This window comes from Ovis canadensis, chromosome 8, assembly GCF_042477335.2.
Source record: "Ovis canadensis isolate MfBH-ARS-UI-01 breed Bighorn chromosome 8, ARS-UI_OviCan_v2, whole genome shotgun sequence".
NCBI classification, from domain to species: domain Eukaryota; kingdom Metazoa; phylum Chordata; class Mammalia; order Artiodactyla; family Bovidae; genus Ovis; species Ovis canadensis.
The window spans coordinates 57,839,887-57,861,428 of NC_091252.1; the positions used below are offsets into that span (position 1 = coordinate 57,839,887).

Genomic DNA, 21,542 nt, shown 5'->3' on the forward strand with positions numbered 1-21,542 from the left:
TGAATCAACAGGGTGTCTCTAAGAACAACAGGTCTTCCTTATGACTGTAGATTTTGTTTCAATGGCTCTGCTCTCCTTTAGGCAACTATCGTTTCAACATCATAGCCACTTTTTACTGCTTCACAGCAAAGAAAAGCTTAACTCTCTAGCACATACTCCAAGAGTCAAAATGTTTTTAAAATAGAAGTCTATTTATTTGGTGTTTTGATCCAAAAGAGTTGTTGAGGGAGGGAGAAAAATGGTTTCATATGGTTCATATAGCAGATATTAGGAAACTTACCGTGGAAAGTGAGGGGGAAAAAAAGCAAACTGTGAAGAAGTTGCAGGAAAGCGTTGGTGGAACAGTTGTAACATAACGGTTCACATAAGTAACAGTTCAGGGTAGATCCCTAGGTACCACTGAACCCAAATGCTTTGACATTGTCCTCAGGAGTCTCCACCCACACTCCAATTTCCGTTCATAGGCTTTGTTCTCAAGCAAACTTGTTCCACAAAGATACCTACTAGGAGCTTCAGGTATACTGACTAAGAGTCTAGCAAACAAGCAGAAAGAGAATGCCTCTTTCCCATGGTTTTAGCCAAAGTCTATTGGCTCTTATTGGTCTGACTTGGTTTACACATCCTTTCTTGAACCAATCACCATGGCTACAGGGGTATACAACTCTTCATGGCCATACCAAGACGGTGTTCTTACCACTGAAAGGGGGAGTGAGTAGTCAACCTCACCTTAAACCCAAGTAAAGAAAATGGTCATTCTCCAAAGAAAAATGAAGACGCTAATGCCAGAAGAATTTTAGGGAAGTGACTGTTTGGGAGACAAATAAGAAGCAACTACAGAGTGTTAAGAATTATTTCTATGTACAAAGAAGAGTAAAGAGAAAGAATGGCTAGAAATTGCTTTTTTTTTTTTTAAGGAATGCACAGATTATATTATAAACATTCAAATAACAGACTATACACATAAACTTTCTGTAATGTTTCCTCAAGTTTTGGCTAAGTGCAAGTTTCAGATGAACAATCCAATCAATGCATGCACATTAAAAAAAAAAAAAGCATAGCTTTTAATTTATATATGTTTACCCTGACATGTGACAGGAAGGCAGTAACCATTTACAAGAATTTTATGCACCTCAAACAAAGATTTAACTTGATATATTTTTAAGCTAAGCTGAAAACTGCCACAATGTGGAAAGCTAAATGTGGCAATTATTTCAAACTGATAATACACTATTCATTATAGTATTACCTGTATTTTGGACCACTTATTTACTTAATCAAAAATGTATACAATTTTGAGCATTTTTATACTTAATCAAAAACTTCAAAAATCTTAACTACAAAATATGGCTTAACTGGGAGTTCCCAGGTGGTCAAGTGGTTGGGATTCTGGACTTTCATTGCCATGGCCCAGGTTCAATCCCTGGTCCAGGAACTGAGATCCCATAAGCCATGCAGTGCAGGAAAAACAAAAAAGGCTAAACCAAATACAAGAATACTGAAAAATGAAAAGCTCAATGAGATTAATGAAATAATAATATATTCCTTAAAACAAACAAAATTCTACAATAATGAAAAGTCACTGGAAGAGAGTTCTTGAAAGGAAATGACAACTGAAAAGGAAGAAGAAAAGAATTAAGTAGACAGATGAGATATGCAAATCAGTAAGTTGTGATCGATACAAAAGTATTACAGAGGAAATGCATTACAACTCTGAGTCGTGCAACCTAAGTACTAGGAGAAAAAGTAAACACACTGAGCAAAACCAATAATCTTCTATTAAAAACTATCAAAATTTGCAAGCACCGCACACATTTGTAACAATAGCATATAAATAGACCTGGAAACAACAACACAAGCTCAACTTTAAGCTTTTGTGAGGGCAAAGAGGTAAGACTAAGTAATCATTCGTCTTGTTCACTGATAGATCTTTAAATGGGCTTCCCTTGTGGCTCAGCTGGTAAAGAATGTGGCTCAGCTGGTACAATGCAGGAGACCTGGGTTCGATCCTTGGGTTGGGAAGATCCCCTGGAGAAGGGAAAGGCTACTCACTCCAGTATTCTGGCCTGGAAAATTCCATGGACTGGATAATCCATGGGGTTGCAAAAGAGTCAGACACGACTGAGTGACTTTCATCTGGCACATAAAGAATGTTCAATAAACTTTGTTCAGTTCAAGAATGACACATATAATCATTCTATCCAGTTATTTCAAGTAAACAGTTTGGTGGGCCATTTTGTGATCTCAAAATGAAACCAGTTAATCCAATACAGCATTTATGTGACTATGAATCTATAATCAAATAAACCCAGAAAGACTCTACCAGTCATATGTTGGGGTATGTAAGTTTCAGATTGGAAAAAGATATAAAAATTCTACCCATTATTTGTGTCTTGTAGACCTGCAGTGCCACAACCAAGATTCCACCTGGATTGGTTGCAGAACAAGTTCTTAGCTTGGCTTCTAGAAGCAAATCCTGAGACAAGAACTGAACATATATAGCTTTTTAGAACAGTTGACTCTGACGAGGAAATATGAAAATGATAGAGAAAAGGAAAGGCAGCCATTAGAGGGTGTATTATTAAGCCAACTAACCCAGTGGACATCACAGGGAAGCTTTAGAATTATTTCAGCAAAGGAGTGGAGAGCCTGGGAATTTATACCTCTACATCACAGCTCCACTGGGTTAAGGGCCATCACCCGAGGGAGACAGTTCTTATTCACTTTCAGCCTACCCAAGCATGTACACAAAGGGGGTTTTGGCAACCCAAGTCTAGTCCAACAAAGATGCAGTTGCTGGCCCCTGAAAGTCAGGCTGGCACGCATGGGAGAGTAATAGAATCTGAGGGGATGTGGGTAGAGCACTCACAGTGTCTGCTACACCAGGCAAGTAATGGCAATATGTATATAAATGGGAAGAGGTCCTAGAATAAAGATAGGATATGAAAATAAAATATAATTGTAATTTCTTAGTATTAGGTTAAATAGCCTTTAAAGGCACTAAAGTACAGTAGCTACCACTATCTGTGTTCAATAAACCACTGTTGTTGATGAGGGAGTGAACCAATGATTTAGGACTGAACTATTCAGAAACAGATATACCAGAATTTCACAGTCATAGCAGCTCAGTTACACTGAGCTTTGAATATTTATTTTCTAAATTTCACTTTTGACAACCTAGCTAAGAGAGGATAGCTTTTATGTAGAACTTTTTATTCTATACAAGTTACACACTCTGTTTTAGTCATAAAGTATCAAAAATAAAAACAACAGATTAAACCCTAACCACTTTCCCTATATGAACATGATTATACAATCAAAAATCTAAAGTCAAAAAGCATCTTGAAAGAAATAAAGTCATTTAACTTCTTGTTCTCTATATATCCTAAACCTTGTAAATCTTAAGCTTACATTCTCAAGCTCTAATGACTTTTAAAGTCTTAATTTTTTAATCCAGATTTCATGTCTTAGTTCTACAGATAAAATTTGTTGCTTTCAGAAATCATTTGTATGTATGCCAGTTCAATATGCTTCAATCGAAGGTGAATTATCAATTCTGATTATACCTTTTTTTAAATAAATTAAGCTAGAGACACAGGAAATAATGTATTCTTTGTTTCCCAAAGGGGATCAATCTGAGATTTATTAAAGTTGATAATGAGTCCCTTAGAAAAAAGTAGAAATCAATTCTGAGCAGGAAAGTTAAGGTAAGCAATATTACATGAAACAGAAACCAAAGATGACTCCACTTTTGTTTAATAACCACCATATGTCAATTCAAATATGCTATTGTTTTTCTTCTAATGAAGATGGCTTATATTGATTAATAAACTCTTGAATTGCCTGCATATATGAGGAGGTGTAAAACTTGCTCTCATTTAGATTGATCAAGAATTGCTTAATTTGATCTCAGAATAAAATTCCCCTTCAGGCAGCGAATTGCATCCAGTTTGGATTAGGATAATGACATACTTAAGCAATTGCCATTTATCAAGGAAACTGGAAGTAATTACTAGAAAACTTACAGAAATTTAGAAATTTAAAACCTTAACAAAAACTGAATGACAATATTTGCTATTTTTCATTCTCCCCAAAATTATCAATTTCTATTCAAAGGCATATAGTATATTTGATACATTCATTATAATATGACCACATTCCTAAACATCCTTGAAGATTCATTCCTAAGGACTAAGTGACCTTTCACTCTTTAAAATATTTCACTCTACTTAAATTTCAACTTCAATTTCCTCTCCCTGAAACCACAGAATCTCACCACACCAGGCACAAGTTTAAGCATGTGCATACATGCTAAGTCACTTCAGTCATGTCCAACTCTTTGCAGCCCGATAGACTTAGCCCACAAAGCTCTTCTGTCCATGGGATTCTCCAGGCAAGAATACAGGAGTGGGTTGCCATGTCCTCCTCCAGGGGATCTTCCCGACCCAGGGATCAAACCCACATCTCCTACACTGCAGGCAGATTCTGAGCCACCAGGGAAGCACAAGTTTAAGCTGGCCTTAAATGAGTAGTAAATGATCAGATAAGAAAAGAGAATACTATTAGGAACATCATAGTGATGTAATCCTAAGGTATAATTATCAATCAAATAAATGAGTAGGAAAGGCCCCATATTATTTTTTCAGGGAAGGCCCATATTCTTCAAACAAATAAGATTATAATTAATCATCTGTCTTAAGGAAACCCAATATACTCCAAAGTAATTTAATCATCTAATAGTTCAACAGAAGCCTAGAACTAGTAATCTAACTCCACAATTTCAGGCAAAAAGGCTTTGGTGACTTTACAAGGAACCTCTGAAGTGAGGTGAAGTCACTCAGTCATGTCCGACTCTTTGCAATCCCATGGACTGTAGCCTACTAGGTTCCTCTGTGCATGGGATTTTCCAGGCAAGAATACTGGAGTGGGTTGCCATTTCCTTCTCCAGGAGATCTTCCCAACCCAGGGATTGAACTCTGGTCTCCAGCATTGTAGGCAGATGCTTTACCATCTGAGCCACTGGGGAAGTCAACCTCTAGAACTCAATAAAAAAGATGTCTTCTTAGGGTTGCAAGCTAGTTGTCTTTTTAAGCAGTACTCTGGTTGATAAAATATTATAAGACACTAGTAAGCTCATTACAACTGTAGCAATCTCTTTAAATATACCACTCCTCCAGCCTCCTTTTGTTAATCTATAGTATTATAATTGTCCCTGCTTAACTATACTCCCTTTCTCCAGCCTTATCCTCAAAAGGACTAGTATACAGTATTGGGTTTTTAGTTCACATGGCCACTAGTGGTTTTGGAAAGGAAGAATCAAAAATCTAATTGTTCTTAAAGCAAACCACTAAAACTGAGTTACTGAATTTACAAAACGAGAGATTACATCCAAGACCAATATCTCCTCTCACTAAGGTGAACTGCTGTTCCAAGCACCCTACTGGAAAGTCCTGAACTTTAGTTAAATGTATTACAAAATAAGAATAGAATCACTAACATCAACTTTATTTTTTAAAACAACAGGAAAATGGGCCCAAAATTAAAATGTTATCAGTAATTTTCAGTTCTTCAAAAATGAATTATTAAATTTATTTCTTAAAATATATGCTGCTGCCTATATGTTACCCTAATGGTTCTCAACTCTACAACTGGGCTGTGAAATAGAAACTCAGGCTGCCTCAGTCACAGCTGAGACCTGCTGGATCAGAATCTCCAGAAGTAAAATTCACTGACTAATCTGTAGGCTGTGGCTAACTTTTATGGACACACCATGTCATGTCTCTCTATGCCTTTACACAGCATTTCACTCATATTAACATCTTTGGACACCATATAGGTTCTAGGCACTGTACTATATACTTTCACATACCATTTGGAATACATTAAGATTTAGAGATAGAATGATATTTTAATATGTAACATCAATATGATTCATATTCCTATTAACAGAAACAAAATATTTTAATATTGATAGGACTACAGCATATTCATTTAGCTCAATATTGACAGCATGGCTAAGTCAATCTTTAAATATTAAAGACTTACCAGATTACTTCTTTATTTAACAATTCAAGCTAACACTTCTAACATGGGTTTAATAATCCATGCAAAAATTTCTGTACTTCAGGTAGAGATTCCATTAAGGAATAGTTGTCAAAAACCACTTCTTGAATGTCTTCTAATACTTTTAATATTTCTTCAAATATCTGAGCACTACTGATTTCCCAAACCTATCAAATGTGATAGAACAAGTAAATATTAAAGATCAAACTATTTAATACAATCACATTTAGGAAGTGATTTTCTGTCTACACTATTTCCCTTAACTTTCTGGATGCCTCTGGGCATAGCTGATAAGACCCTGTTACTTTTCCTGTACCATGTGTTAAAGTTTAAGTGTGTTACATAACTGATTAACAATTTTTAGAAGATTAATTAGCATCCCAACAGAAATTTAACAGAACTTTTCATTAATACCTTAATCTTGATAGTACCAATTTCCCCCTCAAAACACTCTGAATTCCCAGAGATGGCTTCCAAATACGGAGCCTCTATTTACTTAATGGAGCTTTGAGCCCCTGAGAAGAGCTCTGTAGGGTGCTGGGGAACTCACAGGAAAATGTTAAAGGGGCAGCTTACAAATAAGAATGCAAAGTAGACCCTCTCAGCCTAGCAGGTTTCAAGTACTATCTATCCCTTACCCTGATTGCAACTTCAGCAGAGAAGAGTGGTTTGTTTGCTGAAATAATGAATAGTAGGTGGCATCCATTTTAGTGGAAAGTTTTAATTTGTGATTCCCTGAGGCTGTGTGAAATGAAACACCCTTATTCATTCCCGTAAATGAAGCCAAATTGTTTCTGGAATTTCTTCTGAAAAAGGCCCTCTAGGAACACTGATCTGACATATTGGTCTGTGAAAAAAACATTTAATGAATGCCCTTTTGTAGTGAAAAGCACTATTTCTATGAAGACCATTTTTATTTCTGAAGTATGTTGTTATCTGATTACATTTCTGCTTTTAAAAACTGATGCTGAGGTACAAAAGAATGTTAAAGCTTGCCTCAGACATTCAGAAAATAAAAACGTCTATCCTGTCTGATTTTGCATCTGTTTTAGTTAAAATACAAGTTACGTCCGAAAGCAATCATCAATGCCACAAAAACACCTTATTACTAAATATCAACAAACAATTCAAATGGATTAAATAGCAGTGAGTATTGGGGAAGAATGAGAACAAAAGTTTACCCTTGCAAAACATACAAGGTGAATTATCTAACCATTAGTCATTTTAACATTAAAGAGAGGTATAAATTGACTGATAGAACAAAGCACCTTCAAAATTCTCAAATACTTAAGAAATCTCTGTGATAAATTAGGTATGCTACTTGTTATAGGAAATATTTAATGTATTCCTTACACCTGAAATAAACAGCATTTACTTAGAAATGTGGATACTCACTTAAGTTTTAGAAGATTATTAAGTGTCTACATTTCGGGTGCAGTTCTAAATCCTGAGACAACAGTGGTGAACACAATGCTTACGATCAATCCCTGTCCCAGTGGAACTGACATCCCCTGGAGTGGGGAGAGGGTGGGAGGACAGAAAATAAACAAGGCAATAAAAGTAAATAAGATAATGTCAAATAGGTAAAGGGAGAGAAATAAAACTGAGTAATGGATAAAAAGTGAAGCGGTAGGAAGCTGAGGTGGAGGTAACTGAGCCAAGATCTAAATGATAAGATAGAGACATCAGTGGGAAATTAGAGAAACTGCAAACCGGAGTTGGGAATTGCAAATCTACCTACCTGTAGACCTGTATCCATGAAATTAAAAGATGCCTGCCCCTTGGAAGAAAACTTATGACAAACCTAGACAGCATATTAAAAAGCAGAGATGTCACTTTGCCTACAAAGGTCCCTATAGTCAAAACTATGGTTTTTCCAGTAGTTGGATGTGCGAGTTGGATAATAAAGAAGGCTGAGCATTGAAGAATTGATGCTTTTGGACTGTGGTGTTGGAGAGGACTCTGAATAGTGAAGTTGAACAGAAGGATATTAAGAAATAACACTTCAAACAATGTCCCATAAAACACAAAAAGAAACTGAAGGAAGCAGTCAGAATTCTGGGGGATCTGGCTGAATATTCATTGGAAGGACTGATACTGAAGCTGAAGTTCCAATACTCTGGCCATCTTACACAAAGAGCCAACTCCTTGGAAAAGACCCTGATGTGGGGAAAGACTGATGGCAGAAGGGGACGACAGAGGATGAGATGGTTGGATGGCATCACTAACTCAATGGAGATGAGTTTGAGCAGACTCCAGGAGATGATGAAGTACAGAGAAGCCTGGTATGCTGTAGTCCATAGGGTTGCAAAGAGTTAGATACGACTTAGCAACTAAAGAACAAAAACAACAACCTGTAGACCACTGCTGCTGCTGCCGCTAAGTCGCTTCAGTCGTGTCCGACTCTGTGCGACCCCAGAGACGGAGCCCACCAGACTCCCCCATTCCTGGGATTCTCCAGGCAAGAACACTGGAGTGGGTTGCCATTTCCTTTTCCAATGCATGAAAGTGAAAAGTGACAGTGAAGTCGCTCAGTCGTGTCTGACTCTTTGCAACACCATGGACTGCAGCCTACCAGGCTCCTTCGTCCATGGAATTTTCCAGGCAAGAGTACTGGAGTGGGGTGCCATTGCCTTCTCCGTGTAGACCACTAGTACATGAGAAAAAAATCTAACTCATATAAAAGCAGGCCTTCTCCTAACATTTGCAGGGCCCAGAGCAAGAGTACAAACAGAGGCTCACATATATAAGTCAAAACATTAACATTTGTAACTTCTAACTCAAAATAACTGGTAAAGGGAACAAATTCCATCTTGCACCAGCATGCAAGTGGTATGAGCCCCTGACCTATCCCCACTCCTCCTATGCTAGACCTAATTTTACACTGCAAGGAACCTTACACCACCCACAAGTGGACACTCCAACCTACCCACTGGAGCCCATTCCCACACCCTCCCTACATAGAGATCTGCCTTGGCTAACCTTCAGGAGACAAGATCCAAATCCAATGGGCACTCCGAGTTTTTCTCATGTTTAGCTTCTTGAAAAGTAACACTGAAATATCCTTTTATATTGATTTCCACAACATTACAGTTTTTAGTTTTCCACAAATTTCTTTGGCAGTTCCTCTGCCTCTTCTCCTACCTTAAAGATTTTACCCCATAAGGTTTTAATTCCTCTTCTTTCTCATTTTATACATCTTCACTAGGTAATCTTGTTCATTTCCATGACTGAAATTACCATCAATATCTGTTTCTCCAGCACTGCCTTTTCCCCTAAGATTAGTTGCCTACTTGATAATTACACTTGGAACTCTCTCAGGCATCTCGAGCTCAGTGTCTTGAACTGCTCTTTATTCTCCTCTCCCCCAATCTTGTTCCAGTCTTCCCTGCTTCTGAAAATAGCACCCTTCCCAACTGAGTTGCACAAGTGAGAAATCTGGGAATCATCCTTTATACCTTTTGCCCTTTCCTTTGTCTCCTTCCCCAACATCCCACCAATTCTGTTTCCTGAGTATCTCTCAAATCCATTTATCCATAACTCCTGTGGCCACGATCTGTATTGTTCAAATCACTAACACTTCTATTACTACTGCAACACTCTCCTAGCATCTCAAAATTTTCATGTCATGGTAAAGGTTAAAGATGATAATATTGCAAAATATTCTGGGATAAACTGGAAAACATTTTAAAGAATATATTTGGGCTTAATTAAAAAAACAAAACAAAAAACCTGCTTTTCCCACATTCGGTTATTTTAAAAAATAAAGCATTACAACATCTAAAGAGTCCTTGTAAACATCAAACACGTTTTTCCAAAATTTTAAGAGGAATTTTTATAAGCTTTCCTTCATAAATATAACTTTTTAATATAAGATTTTATATTGTACTTGAAATACCTACTAACAATCCTAATCAAGACTTTTTAAAAATGAACTCTTCAAATTCTTGATAGTCATTATCAAAGAGAACATATATTCATACAAGAAAATGAAAATGTTTAAATATTTTCACAACCATTTAAAAATCTACAACAGCTGAAATAGTAATTTAAAACTCTCTAAACAATTCTTCCTCTTATTTAAATAGCAAATACAATGTTCAAACTCCTTGGGATAATATGAATAGATCTTGAAACCAGCTACATTGTTTCATATCAAGAATTTCAAAAACAAAGATGCAAATTTTATCTGCAGGACACATAGGCACCATCAAAGCAGTTGCCTTGCCACTAACACAATTGATGGGGACAAAAAAGAACAGAAATGCTAGCTTTGTATAATGTCAGAGAACATCCTGGAGCTGCACCTTTACTCTACTTTTGCAGTTAAACTCTGACCAGTCACATTGTGGACACTTGGAACACAAACCCTCCCAGGAGCCCAAAGACCTAGAATGAAGACGTGGGGAGTATATGGAATAAAGAAACCCAAATATCAAAGAAATGCACGAATTTGGGGAGCCACTCTCCAGCACTTTAACAAAATTGCTAAGGGATTGGCTCTTTTCTGTGAGAAAACTGCAGTTTTGAATACAGTGGAAAACTACTTCTGAACTTTCTATAAAGAATATTTGACTGGCGGGCTAGTTTGGTTCTGGCACACAGTAAAGACACACTTTCTAAGTATAAAGCACAACCTGAATAGACATATAAATAATGAACATTTGTTGGCTGCATTCCCAGCAACCATTCTGCGCTTTGCTTTCTTAAAAGTCTCTAGATCTTTCTTCTGGTTAGCAGCTCCTTCTTCTCAAAGCTCACAACTCGGTGAGTCCTAGATCTAAGATAAAGACATTCATAACTTCAAACCCCATCTCCATTCTTCAGTCAAGGGTATAGTTGCCGAAGTCTAAAGTTCCCTGTTCTTCTGAAGCAGCTATCAAAAGAGATGCTGTCATTGTACTAGACAATGGGCTATGTCACATGAAAAATGAAACTGCTACAGCATGCATTCTTAATGGGGGTGATATCATCTCCCAGTGGGTGAAAATGGAGAGGAAAAAAATCTTACTGTCTTTACATATAAAGCAAAAATATGCATACAGTACATAAACAGATTACTAAGTATATATGTAGTAGTAAAAACTCTGGGGGCTATTAAGAAAAAGTCTTAAAAGGTTCCATGGTGATTGCAGCCATGAAATTAAAAGACGCTTACTCCTTGGAAGGAAAGTTATGACCAACCTAGGTAGCATATTCAAAAGCAGAGACATTACTTTGCCGACTAAGGTCCATCTAGTCAAGGGTATGGTTTTTCCAGTGGTCATGTATGGATGTGAGAGTTGGACTGTGAAGAAGGCTGAGCGCCGAAGAATTGATGCTTTTGAACTGTGGTGTTGGAGAAGACTTTTGAGAGTCCCTTGGACTGCAAGGAGATCCAACCAGTCCATTCTGAAGCAGATCAGCCCTGGGTGTTCTTTGGAGGGAATGATGCTAAAGCTGAAGCTCTAGTACTTTGGCCACCTCATGCGAAGAGTTGACTCATTGGAAAAGACTTTGATGCTGGGAGGGATTGGGGGCAGAAGGGGACGACCAAGGATGAGATGGCTGGATGGCATCACTGACTCAATGGACGCGAGTCTGAGTGAACTCCGGGAGTTGGTGATGGACAGGGAGGCCTGGCGTGCTGCGATTCATGGGGTTGCAAAGAGTCGGACACGACTGAGCGACTGAACTGAACTGAACTGAACTAAGGGATTAACAATGGGAAAAAAGATTGAGAAACTCTGTTCTAGAATAATGGCAAATATCACAAAAAGCAGATGACAACAATGGAAACTCAATTACTGATGTTACCATTAACTTTATGATTCAAATGACACTCTAAGTCGGTTCTAGCTCTTAGCTTTCAACTTAACTAAGCTAATAAATCCCCTTTATTGTTTAAGCAATGTTGTCTTGAGTTGTCTGTTACTCATAACAAAGTCACACTAACAGGTAAAATACAGAACTTGTTGTGTTAAGTACTGACATTGAGGATGGGTGGTACAGAGTGCTCAAACTGGGAGGGACTTCAAGTCCAGTTTAATAGCTTGATATTCAGTTCACTTCAGTCACTCAGTTGTGTCCAACTCTTCGCAACCACATGGACTGCAGCACGCTGGGCCTCCCAGTCCATCACCAACTCCCGGAGTTTACTTAAACTCATGTCAAGTCAGTGATGCCATCCAACCATCACATCCTCTGTCATCTTCTTTTCCTCTCGCCTTCCATCTTTCCCGGCATCAGGGTCTTTTCAGATGAGTCAGTTCTTCGCATCAGGTGGCCAAAGTATTGGAGTTTCAGCTTCAACATCAGACCTTCCAATGAACATTCAGGACTGATTTCCTTTAGGATGGACTGGTTGGACCTCCTTGCAGTCCAAGGGACTCTCAAAAGTCTTCTCCAACACCACAGTTCAAAAACATCAATTCTTCGGTGCTCAGCTTTCTTTATATTCCAACTCTCACATCCATACATGACTACTGAAAAACCATAGCCTTGACTAGACAGACCTCTGTTGGCAAAGTAATGTCTCTGCTTCTTAATATGCTGTCTAGGTTGGTCACAGCTTTTCTCCCAAGGAGTAAGCGTCTTTTAACTTCATTGCTGCAATCACCATCTGCAGTGATTTCGGAGCCCAAAAAAATAAAGTCTGCCACTGTTTCTCCATCTATTTGCCATGAAGTGATGGGAACAGGTGCCATGACCTTAGTTTTCTGAATGATGAACTTTAAGCCAACTTTTTCACTCTCCTCTTTCACTTTCAAGAGGCTCTTTAGTTCATCTTTACCTTCTGCCATAAAGGTGGTGTCATCTGCATATCTGAGGTTATTGATATTTCTCCCAGCAATCTTGATTCCAGCTTGTGCTTCATCCAGCCCAGCATTTCTCATGATGTACTCTGCATAGAAGTTAAATAAGCAGGGTGACAATATACAGCCTTGACATACTCCTTTCCCAATGTGTAACCAGCCTGTTGTTCCATGTCCAGTTCTAACTGTTGCTTCTTGACCTGCATACAGATTTCTCAAGAGGCAGGTCAGGTGGTCTGGTATTCTCATCTCTTGAAGAATTTTCCAGTTTATTGTGATCCACATAGTCAAATAAAAAAGAAATAGATGTTTTTCTGGAACTCTCTTGCTTTTTTGATGGTCCAGCAGATGTTGGCAATTTAATCTCTGGTTCCTCCGCCTTTTCTAAAGCCAGCTTGAACATCTGGAAATTCACAGTTCATGTATTGTTGAAGCCTGGCTTGGAGAATTTTGAGCATTACTTTACTAGCGTGTGAGACGAGTACAATTGTGTAGTAGTTTGAGCATTTTTTGGCATTGCCTTTCTTACGGATTGGAATGAAAACTGATCTTTTCCAGTCCTGTGGCCACTGCTGAGATTTTCGCAAATTTGCTGGCATATTGAGTGCAGCACTTTCACAGCTTCATCTTTTAGAATTTGAAATAGCTCAACTGGAATTCCATCACTTCCACTAGCTTTGTTCATAGTGATGATTCCTAAGGCCCTCTTGACTTCACATTCCAGGATGTCTGGCTCTAGGTGAGTGATCACATCATCGTGATTATCTGGATCTCTGGAAATTTGTGGAGACGCTATAGACAAGTGACTGAAGTTCACATGACATTGTGAGGTCTAAGCTTCCATCCTTAACTCATGAAAGTTAAAAAAGTTAAAAGGAATATGAAGTCAAAATTCAGGTGAACTGAGACAAATTCCCCTCCCTCAATTCTCTAGATTCAAACTATATTATTTGATTCTTTGATCGCAAATAACAAAAATACAACTTGAATCAGCTTAAATGAAAAAATGGGAATGTACCAGCTCATGAAATTAAAAGACGCTTACTCCCTGGAAGGAAAGTTATGACCAACCTAGATAGCATATTCAAAAGCAGAGATATTACTTTGCCAATAAAGGTCTGTCTAGTCAAGGCTATGGTTTTCCCAGTGGTCATGTATGGATGTGAGAGTTAGACTGTGAAGAAAGCTGAGCACCAAAGAATTGATGCTTTTGAACTGTGCTGTTGGAGAAGACTCTTGAGAGTCCCTTGGACTGCAAGGAGGTCCAACCAGTCCATCCTGGGTGTTCAGTCCTGGGTGTTCTTTGGAAGTACTGATGTTGAAGCTGAAACTCCAATACTTTGGCCTCCTCATGCAAAGAGTTGACTCATTGGAAAAGACCCTGATGCTGGGAGTGATTGGGGGCAGGAGGAGAAGGGGATGACAGAGGATGAGATGGCTGCATGGCATGACCAACTCGATGGACATGAGTCTGGGTAAACTTGGGGCAATGGTGATGGAAAGGAAGGCCTGGCGTGCTGCGATTCATGGGGTCGCAAAGAGTCGGACATGACTGAGCTACTGAACTGAACTGAACTAGCTCATAAAATCAAATCACAGAATGAGAGAGGTACACTGGACCTTAAGGATGATAAGATCCAGAGTCATAAGCACTGCTGAGAGAGGGGACTTAAAAAAAAAAAAGAAAGAAAGAAAAACTGCAAGCAAATAGCATAAGGATTGATTTTAGATTACTATCAACATCAGAAGTCCGAATCTGTGCATAAAATATAGAAGCAGAAGTATTAAGGTAGATGTTCAAGATCATGAAGGAGATTCACTTTGAAATGCATCCAACGAAATAAGAAAGATGTACGCATGAGAGGATGCATAGACAGATATGGGATAAAAACAAGTATAGTAAAATGTTAATGATAGCATCCTACCAGTAAGTATGTAGTGGTTTACTGTGAAATTCTTTCAACTTTTCTGTATTTCGATATTTTTCATAACAAAATTTTTGGGGAAAAAAAAACCCAAGCAGAACACCATCATGATTATGGTGACTAATCCCTTGTCTGCCTTTAGTTCTAAACTGAAGGTACAGAAAACAGATCATGCACTCCATGAAAGTTAGGACTGGCAAAAGTATTCATTCAGCCAAAACATAAAAGAATTATCTCAATTCCCACTTGGTAGCATCCACTGTTTTAAGATCAAAGTGTTAAAGAAAAAGTAAATATGACCTGTGAGTGAAAGGACAAGGTTAAAAGTTGACCATTCTAGTTTGGGAATTTGAGTAAAGAAATGACAGGTAAAAATGGTTATCCCATTAATTTAATATGTTTCCATTTGGTGGTTGTTTTTTGTTTAGTTGCTCAGTCGTGTCGGACTGGGGAAGGAATGGAGAAGGAAATGGCAACCCACTCCAGTATTCTTGCCTGGGAAATCCCATAGGTTGTAGCCTTCCAGACTCCTCTGCCCATGGAATTTCCCAGGCGAGAATACTGGAGTGGGTTGCCATTTCCTTCTCCATTCTATTTGGTTATTAGTGCACTAATTAAGCATCATTTTGTTGTAATACACATAGAAATAAAGCTCTGATTTCTCACTTGGACAACTGAGTAAACAATGGGATCCTTCATGGAGACAGAAAATGCACACAAAGAATATATATGTAGTGGGTGATAACTTCTGAATTTGTTTTTGGAATCTTAAAGTTCATATGCTAAGTTACGTCTAAACAGAGATGTCCAGTAAGTCCAGAATTCAGGAAAAATTTGAAAACTGGGAGAGATTGTGAGTTATCATCATAAAAGTGGTCAATACCCTGGGTAAGATCACCCAGAGATTGCTCTGTGAAAGAAATTATTCTTCCATTCTCTTACCCATTCACCAAATTATCATTGTTATTAACACTACAAATAAAAAAACGACACCCTGTCTTCCAGGAGGTCATAACTTCTTAATTGCCAAATTCAATGACCTATTGGCAATCCCAATGTTGGTTAGCTATTCCTTACTTGAAAAACTCTCCTCCACTGATATTGCCACTTTCCCCTCACTTTCTCCTTTCTGACTGTTCCCTTTTTGGTCTCCTACTGAGATAGAACTTGACCTTCACAACGTTTCATTCTTAAACCTTCATCTCTAACTCCAATTTTCCCAATTAGCCTTTAGGTCAAACTGACTGATGTTTAACAGATAGTTTAAAAGTAAAAATTGTGTTGACAGTACAACGCAGGAAATACTTCTCACCTTGGAAATATACTGAGCTAGGTGCTTGTGAGAATCATAATTGATTTACTCCAGAGCCTGTCTACTCCTGTCCTGAAAATGGCAACAAAAATATTTAATTTGCAAGGCTACTGTTAATGATAAAATAGGGATACATAAATGCAAAGCATCCAGCACAAAGCACTGCACTCCGACATGTACCAATACATCCTATATGTTCAAATGAAAGACAAATTATGCCAAATCATAAATATCTACCTTACCCAAAATTAACTTCTGTTCGTGAGCCTATATTGTATTATTCAGGTTACATACGCTGGCTCGCTGTGTATTATTTTCTTTAGAATCTCTGATAGCATCAGGGACTGGCTCAAAGTAACAGTAGCAATCGCTTCCCTCCAAACACAAAATACATTTTCCTAGGCTTTTTAAGAAATGGTGCAGTTTAGCTTAGGAGTGAAACTGCATAGTAAGCTTCATCACAAAAACTCAATCCAATACTACCCCGTCCATCTGCAGGTCTCTGACAGAAAAGGGAGCGGGGTCAAAACATACTTCACCCAGCAAGGCTGAAACTGTAGCTTTTATCTTTCCCGCTGGTTCCTAAAGGACCAACCGTACTGAGATTCCATCGTGCTCTGCGCCACTTCCGTTCGCGCGTTTTAATTACGTCACATGTCAGCTCTCGCGGTATCATCACTTTGCTGAAGGCCCTTAATAAAGGTCTCGCGAAATTTGTCTCTCAGGTCCAAACTAGCCTCCCACCCTCCCCCACTCCACCCCTGCGCCACCCCACCCCCAACCTGTCCTTCCTTTCTCTGTCTCAGTCACCGAATTCTCCCCTCCCCTCCCTTGATCTCAAGGCCCTCCTCTTGTTTCCGATTTCTGGCCGGAACCGGAAGTTTGGTGGGCGGGGCCGGGCGGCGGAAAACGCAGCTGAGCCGGAGCCGGGACTCGGCTGTGGCCGCTGTCCCTGTCCCCGCCACGGATCGCCGTGGCTCCAGGTTGAAGGTCGGTCCGGAGGCGGGTGGGCGCGGGTCTCCCCCGGACTGTCCGGGCGGCAGCCTTCCCGGGCCCCCCGGGCTCCGCGAGGGATCATGTCTACAGCCTCCGCCGCTTCTTCCTCCTCCTCGTCTTCCGCCGGTGAGATGATCGAAGCCCCCTCCCAAGTCCTCAACTTTGAAGAGATAGACTACAAGGAGATCGAGGTGGAAGAGGTGAGCGAGGCCCGGCACGGAGGCTCGAGCCCTGGCCTGTCCCGGTCTCTGCCTGGTCCTGACTCTTAAGGCGCCTCCCCAGCCTTTCTATTTCTTGAGACCCACCCGGGAGTCCCCACACCCCACAGAGACCGGGTATAAAGGGGCTATCCGCGTTCAGCTGCTCCGGGGTAGCTCTCTTTTTTTCTCCCTTTAGCACTCTTGAGTTTGGATTTAATACTCCGGTGCTTGGAGTTTGGGTCATCTCAAACGGAAAAGGATAAACTGGTGCGATCGTCTGGTCCACCAGTTCTAGAATCTGTTAAGTAGTAAAATATATCAAAGACCATGGCCGTTTTGGAGTTTTAGTTCTCCAAAACATGGTGTTCTTAAGGGTCAAGGATTATATTATGTTCGACTTCTGGCTCAGCATCTGGCACGCAGTGGGTGCTCAATGGATGCTTCGTAAATTAATACATCCACAAGTCTAATAGTTTTTCCAAGTACCGAATAGCTGTTTCGCCGATTCCATAGAGCAGTAGTCATATTAAATGTTATTTAATAGCCTTCAATTAGACTAATTTAGGCTAATTTCACCAGTAGTAATGTAGACTGGTTTAGGATGAAAAAATGTTTCGAGTAGCATATTCTGAAGAAATAACGATTGCTTTCAGTGACAACTAGAATGTGAGATCAAACCAGAAATCGCTGTTATAAAACCCGAATACATCCTTTATTCTGCAATATTTAAAATTATTTTGGAGCAAGGTAACAATGTGCCTTTAGCACGTTGCTTCTTTTCAATGCACAGAGGTTGGTTGTATAGACCATAAAATTTAGAAAACTGAAAGCTATGTATATTTTAAAGACACTTTAGAAAGTATTGAAACTTTGGTTGGAAATAGTATTTATTATTTACCATTTGTTTATCATTTAAGAAATTACTAAGTACCCTGCATTACATACACCCACGAGAATCCTGCATGTTCTCAAATAATTATCTCTATTTTAAAAATTTTAAGTTACTTTTAGACAGTGGTAAGCTAAAAGTAGATAATTATCCTTCGACGAATAATTTTTTTTTTCTATGCATGTTTTGGAAGAATAATGGATTATTTTTACTTGCTTAAAATAATCTTAAAGATCGCTGAAAACAGCCTCATTTTACAAGATAGTGTAAGTGGGAAGAGCAAAACCTTTGGAGTTAGATGATGGTTCAGTGTATCAGCTATGCCATTTATTAGCTGCGTGATCTGGAGCAAGTTTCCTGACTAACCTTTTTGAGCTTTAGTTTCCTTAACTATAAAATAATTATAATTTCTACTTCATTTTATTTGTATGAGACTTTATTAGGCAGTACATGCAAAACACCCAACTCAGTGCCTGACACACATTATTAGGAAACCTGCTTTAAGGTCATATGGCTAAAAGAAGGACCCATATTTTGGAAGGGGGGAGTTTTGTGTGTGTCTTTGTGTGTGTGTGTGTGTTTTTCTATTGAGACTATGATAAATTCTTTTTTCAGAATTGGATAGTTGATCCCGCTTTCATGGCTAACATTCTTTCTTTTTTAAGAATAAAAATTCAGTGAGTCAGTATAAAAGAATTGCAGTTTTTAAATAAGCATTTACGTCTACTCTGTGGCGAACTGCTTGCTATGCTTGTAGACTACAAATTGTTATATAATAATAACTTGTACTTCGTGGTCTACCAAATGTTTTCAGAGACTTACATCATCTGATTTTTACAACCTTAGTTTTCCCGCACTGCTTTCTGAAGCATTTTACATTCTTGGTTATGAGACTGTCCTTTAACTACTCTTCCCCCAAAGCTATTTAACTTCCTGTTTGGGTTCTGTTTCCAAAGACCCTTCTTTTAGTTTAGATGATGTTTCAACTATTCTTTAGTAGATTTAGGACATTCCTAAGGAGTAAATTTTTGTTTCTAGATGAAATTTTCTTACATTAGGTAGTCTTCTAATTTTGTTCTTTTCAGTTTTTATTACTCAGTTTATTTTCATGTTAAAGATTTGAACTTAGACCTTTCTAATGTTAAAACCATTACATAATTTTCATCATATTCTTTATTTTTACATTAAAGCAGTATTACTATATAATCTAGGAAGCACCATGGGCACTCATTATTTCTCAACTTAGATTCTGCTCTCAGCTTAAAATCATGAATAAGAGAAAGATGACTAGAAACAAAAAGTATTTTATATTGCTTTCATTATTTCATATGGTACCAGTATATTGCCTACAAATGAAGAAAATCATATTCTGTTTCTCAAATAACAGTGTAATTGAATCAGCATTATACTGATTCAGTTAGAAACTGTATAAAGAAAAATACTCTGACCATAGGCCAAATATGCACTCATTTCACAGATGCATATTTTTAAGGCATCAGCTGATTTTAATCCTTACATTTCTTATACCATGACTCAGTAATAGTCAGTGTGAAACTTTCTAAATTCAGTTTTGATATCAAATTATGTCAGGTCACAGCATTAGAAACCTATGTAGGTATTTTTTAAATTTTTTAAGTCATTTAACTTTTATCATTCTGGATCTGACTGAATTATGAGTTATGTATCAGTCCATTGGGGACTAGGTTGCAAGAAGTGATAGAGGCAGTGTGGTGTGGTTAAAATAAAAGTGTACTGGGCTGGGTATTTAGAAAATGTAGATGCCATACTGATTCTGCCATCATGTATTTCAATAACTTTGAGCAAGTAACATGATTTTTCTGAGCTTCTTGATTTCTCACGTAAAAAGAGAGATTGAACAAGATAATTTAAGGTTTCTTCCAGTTCTAAAATGAAATCACACTTACTGTTTCACACTTTTTCTAGCATTTATGCTCTGTTTCCACAGTCAGCTTTAAGGACAGTGATCATGATGAAATGTAGTTTATGACTGCTGCTGCTGCTAAGTCGCTTCAGTTGTGTCCGACTCTGCAACCCCATAGATGGCAGCCCACCAGGCTCCCCCGTCCCTGGGATTCTCCAGGCAAGAACACTGGAGTGGGTTGCCATTTCCTTCTCCAATGCATGAAAGTGAAAAGTGAAAGTGAAGTTGTTAATCCTAATTAAATAGGGCAAACAATACTCCCGGTTTACAGATACTGACAACTAGTCATAGAGTTTGATTTGCCAGAAGCCTTATATCTAAGTACATGGTAGAGCAGGGAATTGAGTTTGAGATTTCACACTCCTGAGTCATTTGCTCTTTCCTCTTGGATTTATAAGGTACCTTTGGTTCTTTCTGAAGTTAGTTTGTAGCCAAACCTTATTGTAAGAATGGGAAACAAAATACCAATTTCATTTATAATAGCTGGTCTCCAGCACCTAATGAACATTCTTTTCTGTGCTAAAATTATGAAAGATGAGTGAAGAATCCTAAGGTTCTCTCCTTAAAAACTTGACTTATCCTGAGACTAGATTTTCAGAACCATAAATTAAAACTATGAATGTAATGTAAATTATACACTTAAGCAATAATTTGAAAGTAGAGTTTATCACAGAAGGCTCCATTTAGTGGGAAAAGATTTTGAAACTAGATTTTGAATAAAGTAAGCATCACAGATTGGGAAAGATACTAAAATGAACTCTTTGTAGTTGTTCCTCTGCCTCTAATGCTCTTTTCCCTAGAATTTCATTGACCTGTTCTCACCATTCAAGTCCCATTCAAATGGTGGTGCTGGTGGTGGTATATTTGTTAAATCGTGTCCACCTCTTGCGACACAGGGACTGTAGCCTGCCAGGCTCCTCTGTCCGTGGGACTCTCCAGGCAAGAATACTGGAGTAGGTTGCCATTTCCTTCTCCAGTGTTACTTCCTTCGAAAAGCTTTCCCTGAGCAACCTAGATCTTTGTCAGTTCTAATAGCCTTCATGATACTTAGCTGTCACTGAAAGTAGGTATCCCTCAGCAAAGTTTATCCTTATTCACACTTTAAACTCCAATGCCTGGCATCTAAAGATTTTCTATAAATAGTTGCTGAATGAGTAAATGAAGTTACTGCAGCATAATCATGAGAATTCTAGTGTCCATCTGGTTCTCTTTATGTGAGCTGGTTCTTTTATGTGATTAAACCAGAGGTTAAGATAAGTTAGTGATTTGACTAACACAGTATTTACACTAAAAATAAAATCTGATTCTCTTTGCAAATGTTGATTTCATTGCAATTAATTATACCTAGCAAATAGTTTGGTTTAACCAGGGGTAAAAGATTCTGCAGAGGGTCAGGTGCTATAACAATACAAGCCATGTATTAG

General features: G+C 38.4%; 1 protein-coding gene and 1 long non-coding RNA gene across 13 annotated transcripts in view; one reads left to right on the forward strand and one right to left on the reverse strand.

The window, feature by feature from the left end:
* Positions 1-16,740, reverse strand: part of LOC138444799 (uncharacterized) — a 43,449-nt gene extending 26,709 nt beyond the window's left edge. Inside the window, exon 1 of one of the 2 annotated variants that reach the window (XR_011258592.1) lies at positions 16,626-16,715. This is a non-coding gene — a long non-coding RNA (uncharacterized lncRNA). Of the gene's footprint in view, positions 1-16,625 lie in introns of both variants that reach the window. The other variant, XR_011258591.1, reaches the window with a different exon arrangement.
* A 16-nt stretch (positions 16,741-16,756) lies between these two features.
* The window catches only part of MAP3K7 (mitogen-activated protein kinase kinase kinase 7), a 74,067-nt gene continuing 69,281 nt past the window's right edge, over positions 16,757-21,542 (forward strand). For 10 of the 11 annotated variants that reach the window (XR_011258593.1, XR_011258595.1, XR_011258594.1 and 7 more), the window contains exon 1: positions 16,757-17,287. Coding sequence is in view for 2 of the 11 variants with exons in the window: in XM_069598264.1 (XP_069454365.1) it covers positions 17,168-17,287 (120 nt within the window). In the remaining 9 variants the exon portion in view is untranslated. The remainder of the gene's footprint in view (positions 17,288-21,542) is intronic. The other variant, XM_069598265.1, reaches the window with a different exon arrangement.